We start from the raw sequence: 7,122 nt of genomic DNA on the forward strand, positions 1-7,122 counted from the left end.
TAAATAAGAACACAAGAAAATTGCAGTCATATTGGCTAATTGACAGGTGAAAACGGTCTGCTTTATGAAATTTAAATGATTGGCACCACTTTACTCCAGCAGGGAAACTCCAAGGGTGATTTTTATTCAGTGATAGTATTTTGCATAATAGCAGCCAGTTATACTTGCCAGGCATGCAAATGCTGATGGCCTGGCCATGTCATCTCAGCATCTGACCTTCTGCTCCATTACCCTGCTCTTCCTCACAGGAATTGCCCAAGTCACACAGGTAAGGGGACTTTTAAAGGCTTGAGTAGTGCAGTAGAAACAAACACAAGTACATGCCCTTCTATACAAATGCTTTATTAAAAATGCTTCTGAGGTTATCCATTTTGAGATATTACTCTACATGAATGTGGAACTCAAGTCAAGTCTTGGTTTAAAAAACTTCATCTATATTTTGAAATGTTTGTTGCTACAGTAGAGTGTAGGAAAAATAAGAATTATTTCTAGTATTTACACACAGACGAACAACATGGATGTTTACAAAATGAAAAAATACAGTACAGAAACTTTTTACAATATCTGCAGTTGATAATCTGAAAGATCCAGCCTTTGAAACTGAAATTCAGAGACAGTTAAACTTCTTACCTCCCTTTTCTTCTTCCCTCACCTCCCACCCCAGTATTCAAACACTTTATTCAGTAAAAATAATTGACATAGAACGTAAAGATATAACAAATGTGTTTTCTTCTTAGAAAAAAACATGTCTTAAACATATATATTTATATATTCAGGACAGATTTTGTTTCCCTCATGTGGCTAGATTTACATGTGTAAGGAATAAAATTGACCCTGTAATTAGAATTGAAAACACAAAGATCCAACAGCAGAAGACAATTCCAGTATTTTGTCATGCTTCCCTGCAGCTTCAAAATTTCTGTTGTGTGCATGATGCTGTCAGTTTGCTGCTCAGCCACATTCCCCCTGGGGCTGGAAGGGGGTCAATCTTTAGAACAGATCTGCACTGGCAGGAGAGAAAGCCAAAGGCAGCACTCACCATTCAGGTGTTGGTTTTACTATACAGTGATTTTTATGATGGATTCTGCAGTGTTCAGGAGAGCTTTGGCCAAATAAGAATTTGATGAGTATTTAGTAGAGGAAGCCTATACCTGAAGATAGGATATTAAAGGTACCATCACATTTCTGTTATCACTTTAAAAAGCACAGCAATGCTAAAAAGCACACCAGAAAGAGCCTCCTGCCTAAGGCAAACTGTAACTTCTCATGGACTTCTGTAGAGGAGCCTGCCTGGTTGGCAGCAGTACAAGCAGTGTCTAAGGAGACCTTTTTACTATTCTTCCTCTTGGCATCCCTTATTTTCCACGTGCAGCTGCTGAACGTGGAGTGTTTCTGGTTTCAGTGTAATGGGTAACGAGTTTGTGGCTGTCAGGAGGAAGATGGATACAGTGTGGCCCTAGAGACAAGAAGAGGCTAATGCTAATCACCTGCCCATGGATCATTTCCTCTCATAAATAACTATCCTTTAGTGTCCTAGAATCCTTCATTTAAACCTCTGTCCCTTCCCTGGTGTACAGGGTGTTGTTTGTGCTGAGGCTGCTGTAGAAATGGCTGTTAAACTGGTTGAGCACCGAGTTGCTGTGGCCAAGGTGACTGGAAGGCATGGAATTGGACCACTCTCCCACACCATGGCTGGGAATACTGGAGAGTGGGGAGTAGGAATTGAAGCCTACCATGTTCTGCCCCATTTTGTCAATGGGTTCAGAGCTGAGTCCCACGGGCCCCGAGCGGCTCCCCGAGCTGGAGCTGTGGACATAGGCGGTCATGCTGGAGAGGAAGTTATTGAGGCATGGGCTGCTGGAGGAGGGAGGAGGAGATCCCTTCTCAGGTGAATTGTCAGCCCCAGGTGATGAGTTTTCCAAGATATCCTGATGCTCTGCAGCTTTGGGGCTGCCACTCAGGGTACTGTCCTCAGATTTCTCTGATACAAGAGCAGCAGCACTGGCCTCAATGTCAGACTTTCTCTTCCGCTTCCTCCGAAAGTTTCCATTGTCAAACATCTTCTCACAGTTCGGGTCCAGAGTCCAGTAATTCCCTTTTCCTGTCCAAGGAAACCCACACTTTTAGTTTAAAAATAAACACATAAACAAGCAAAACCCCCAGTCATTTAGGTCTTTACCGTGCTTCTCTCATTTCCCAGAAACAGAACAATTGCATGAGCAATACACATGGATTTTTAGTCACTCAAAAGTACAAGTCTGTTGAATTCAGAAAAAAAGTTTAAAGTTTGGGTTCTACCCTTTAGTCCTGACTGTTCACAGAGGCAAAAATACATGTGGAGTCACTGGGAGGGCTTTTTGTTTTGTTTTCTTGGTGAGGGAAGGAGGTTTTCAGTATACAGCTGGTCTTCTGAATTTATGGCAGAGAGTAGTCAAATCCCACACTAGGATCCCACTCCAGATTCAGTGGGGTAGCATAGATTTCTAACAAGATAGAACTAGACTTTTGGTCCTCTACTGCAGAATAATTTCAATGAGTTTTTAATGTTCTCCATGGTTCTTAACAGCTATTGATAGGAAACCATGAATGAAGGAATATCTGACAGCCTACCAGCCAAGGGGTTGGTAATGGCAGAGGTGTCATTCCAAGGAAAACACTAATTGAAACAAACAAAATAAAAGCACCCTGCTCTCCTCTTGAGAATTAATGCTGACTCCCCAAAGCCATCAGATTTCTTTGACAAATCCCCCTCCCTTGGATTCCCAGTTAAGTTTGACACAAGTCATGCATTACACCAAATGGGTCATGAGTGTGCCTTGCCCAGTTAAATGTTCCTGTGTGTGCTGAGTCTCATGCTCAGCTCATTGATCCTTTCTCAGGAGGACCCAGGGCAGGACAGAATTCCCTTCCCTGCAGAGACCTCACACAGCACTGATTCACACCTCACCTGTGCACAGCTGCTTTCTACTTCAGCCTTTTGAAAACAAAGTGCTGCTGTGTCTATGTCCAGTATCTGGGCTACTATGTATTTTAAAATTCATCAAGTTCAATGAGAGGTGGGGGAAAAGGGGGAGAGGGCTATACCTGGATCATCTTCATCTCGAGGCACCTTCTTGAAGCAGTCGTTGAGAGACAAGTTGTGCCGGATGGAATTCTGCCAGCCAGCCTTGCTTTTGTTGTAGAACGGGAAGTTGTCAGCCACGTACTGGTAGATCTGGCTCAGAGTCAGCCTCTTGTCAGGCGCCCCGTGGATGGCCATGGCAATGAGGGCAGAGTAGGAGTAAGGAGGTCTCACCAACTTCATGAGCTCCTCTTGGGACGGGAGGGGAAGCCAGCCAAGGTCAGTTCCTCCCAAGCCGTGCACGTTGGGCAGGAGCTGCCTCTGCATCCCGTAGGACTGCGGGATGAAGGGGCTGCTGTTGGATCCTGGCAGGTACGGCGGGGGGGTGATGGAAGGTCCATTCAGCCAGAGGTAAGGGTTGGGAGTGCTGCTGTAATCTGCTGTCTCAAAGGTGCTTGGCCTCTGGGGGCTGGGGACGTTCTGAGGGTGGAAGAAGTTCTCGTAGTAGATGTTCATCTCCGGAGGCTCCTGGCCGATGTTGGGGAACTGAGGGCTGCAGCGTGGAGGGGAGTGCGATGGGGGCTCAAAGAAGCTCATGCTCTGAGCCAGGCAGCTGCTGAGCTGTGACACACCTGTGCTCGTGCTCCTTTCCCGGGACAGGTGCATCACCTGTGCCCTTCCCTAGGTACTTATGCACCTGTAAATGTTTCAGCCCGGGCTGCAGGCTCCACCCCGCAGCCCTGAGTGGCTGCAGATGAGGACGATATCCTTTTTGGAATGCTGGCAGTCCCACTCAGTCATTGATGTCACATCAACCAAACGTGAAAGTTACAGCTGTTTATCTTCTTAAATGAATGAAGGAATTTTCCATTAATGTGATGCACATGGAGAAAGCCTAGGGCTTCTTGAAGTTAAAACTCAGAGATCCTCCTCTTTCTACCTTTCTACAGTGAAGCTTTAGCATTTCCTATTTTTTTCTTCTTAAAGAAAAGGCATTTTGTGCTGCTCTTAGTAATACCTCAGAATGCAAAAGCCATTGTCAATAGCCAGTGAAACAGTAGAGATATATACTTAAAAAACAAAAAAGAAGAAGAAAAGAAAAAAGAAAAGAAAAGGTCAAACCTTTTCCTTTTGTAACTTTAATTGCAGACTTGCTTGTACTTCCCCCTAGGCAATCACAGTACTACAGGCAAATTCTGTGGCTGGTTATTCACGTGAGTAATCTTACTGATATAAATGGAATTAACTCCCTAAAGTAAGGATTAATCTTGTGAGGAAAAAATTTCAAGCTTAATAATCAAACCTTTCTTTAGAGTTAAAGTGGTGGACTGAGATGGGAAATCATTATGTGTTGCTTCCTCTTTGCTTCAGGATTGGTGCAGAGAGCTCATAAAACCTCTCAGCCCAACTTCTAAACAGGAAAGCAGCAATAGTGTTCAGCACAGCTCTTCTTAGCCAAGTTCCAATAACTTCATCTGTATCTATACAGAAAAGAGCTGATTCCTTAAAATTAAGTAATAAGGAAAAACCTCCAGCCCTTTTATGATTTGGACAAATCCTTGGTGCTTTGCATGGGGAGAGAGCAGAGCTGCAATCTCACCACCCCTGGCTCAGGATGGCAGCTCTTCACTGCATGAACCCTGCGCTGGAGCTGGGGCAGAGCTGCAATTCCCTTCACAGTCATATTTTTCTTGTGATTAAACACACACATCATTTAAAACTTGCCTCAGCCTTAATATCCATGCAATTAAAGAAGGTCATGATATGACAGAGCCTTCCAGATAGCTCTTGTCCTGTAATTTCTGCAGAAACATCAGTTTTGATCCATGGATTTGAGTTCCTGGCTGTACCAAAGGCCTTTTGCTTTGTCACACATTCACCCTAATCCTTTGTGCTGTAGCACAACCAGCCAGACTCCCTACTCCCCAAGAATTAGTGATTCACTAATGTCATGTCCATATTGGTGCTTTGAAAGGTATGAAAAAAATTCCACTGGGAATGCTGCTGAAATATTGAGCACAGAATGACAAAGCAAGCCAATCTGCCAGCTCAGAAGTGCAGCTCCACAGCTGTTACTTTAAAAATCCATGCTTTCACTGCACAGAAAATCATTTCTACCACAACAAACAAGCTGTTACTTTAATTTGAATGGCTGAGAGCTCAGAATATGTAAATGCTAAATAACCTGTTCAGAGACACATAAAGCAGTCAACAGTTAAGTGTTGGGACTGGCTTATTTTCTTAGTGACAACTGCAGTGCAAAAGGTGACTTGGACAAAAAAAAGAAAGAAAATGAATTCTTTTTCAGGAACTAATAATGTGAGTGCCTCCCTCCTCAAGCAACTAATCTGCAATAATCTTTTTCACCATAAGAATCTGAGTTACAAACATGCAAAATGCTATTTGAGCAACATCTCCTACACCTTCCTAGTTAACTTTTTAACACATAGATGTATTTAAAAATGATATGTATATTCCTGAAAATACTGGTATTTTGCTAATAACCCCCCTTCATTTACAGAAGAGTCAATAGAATAAAACATTTAAGAAACACAAGTAAAACCACATTTACAATTAACTAAAGAGCCAGAATATAGTGAGAAAAGTAAACATAATACATTTTGACCTGCTCAACAAATTAGATTTTTTGCCAAAAAACCCTTGAAAACAAGAAAAACTTGTAAATTTATTCCAAGTAAAAATTCAACTAACTGCATCATGGACTTTGATGAGTGACATTTAATACTTATTCCCTGAGGTGCACTGCATGCATAGTTAAATAAAAATACACTAAAGTGGGTGCTGAGTGAATACAGGCTTTGAAAAATGCCCAGGCTTTACAAAGGGCAAAAACATTAGTGCTGCAGCCAGACTGGTGCGTAAAATTCCCTCTGCCAAGGGCTCCTGTGAGGTTCTGTGCAGGGCATGGAGCAGGGTGAGCCCGAGCTGTGCTGTGCCAGGGGATACCCAGCCCTGCCAGCTCTCCCTCCTGAGCTCCCACAGAAAAGCAGGGTGAGGATGGCAAGCGCTGCTTTTACAGCAGGGAGGTGCAGAGACACCTCTGGGCTGCTGCCACGGAGCTGTGAAAGGGGGACAAAGTCTGATCCCTCCCTGGCATGGCTGGGCTGGCACAGGACACAATCCCATAGCAGCATTTCCCTTCAGCTGGCTGGGCCTGATTTACTCAGGGCAGACTATAAACAGTGCCAGGAAAAGGCACTTTGTGAGTGCTCTGGGCACACCTTGCTGCTGCAGGGTCACTGCAGCACACGCTCCTGGGCAGCTCCTCTGCTGCAGATGCTCCTCTGCAGCCAAGGAAGAGAATCTGCTCTGCTCAAGCTGTGGTGGCAGAGTCAGAACTGAAGGAAATTGAGTCTAACCAGGAATATTGTCCTCAGGTCTTCACTGAGAGTCTTGCTTTTGGCAGGGCTGGAAGAAGGCAGCAATCCCAGAAGTGGAGAAAAGAGAAGAAAAACTGGTGAGGCTTCCATATAAAGAAGCTGGAAAGATGTGGCAAGCTATACTAACAGATCTTGGTTAGGGATTAAAATCTCTGCAAATAAATTGGAGGCTGCTCCTGGAGAAAGTTTAATAATCATTATTTCCAAGTGCATTGGGTCAGTAAGGTCTGACTAGGCAGGATGTATCACATTTTTAAAATGTCTTTATTGCAGTCCAGTCCTGCATGGCCCTGGGTGCCTGTCTCTACCAGCTGGAAACCTGGTCAGCCACAGGTTGTTGTCAAACCAAAGACTGCTGACAACTCTTGTGTTATACAAATATTTGCTCCTCTCAATTTCTTAAATGAAGCTCCAAAATCTGCAGGGTTGAGGCTGACCCATTGTTTTCCTTAGGTTTTTAGATCAGCTCCATGTACCCCTCTACTCCAGCCAACAGTAGTATTTCCTCACGCTGACTACCCTTCTATAAAAGAAAATATCTGAAATCATGTGGTAAGAAAGGTTCTGATTAGTTTCCTTTAAACTCAGATAACTCAGGATTTCCACAGTAACCTACACATGGCAGTGTGTCTGAAATGCAGTGACTGGGGAGAGGTGTGC

General features: G+C 43.8%; 1 protein-coding gene across 2 annotated transcripts; it reads right to left on the reverse strand.

Annotated features, from left to right (window-relative positions):
- Positions 1-630: 630 nt before the first annotated feature.
- On the reverse strand, positions 631-3,658 carry FOXI1 (forkhead box I1). Of its 2 annotated transcripts, none has more exons than XM_059483711.1 (2): positions 3,085-3,658; positions 631-2,101 (listed from the first exon to the last, which is right to left on the reverse strand). In XM_059483711.1, exons 1-2 carry the CDS (start codon positions 3,656-3,658, stop codon positions 1,548-1,550), a joined length of 1,128 nt encoding a protein of 375 aa, XP_059339694.1. In that variant the 3' UTR covers positions 631-1,547. The 2 variants fall into 2 exon arrangements, with proteins under 2 accessions (XP_059339694.1, XP_059339695.1); XM_059483712.1 differs by having other exon boundaries at positions 631-1,781; positions 3,050-3,658.
- Between the last annotated feature and the right edge of the window lie 3,464 nt (positions 3,659-7,122).

This window comes from Ammospiza nelsoni, chromosome 16 (assembly GCF_027579445.1).
Source record: "Ammospiza nelsoni isolate bAmmNel1 chromosome 16, bAmmNel1.pri, whole genome shotgun sequence".
NCBI lineage: Eukaryota > Metazoa > Chordata > Aves > Passeriformes > Passerellidae > Ammospiza > Ammospiza nelsoni.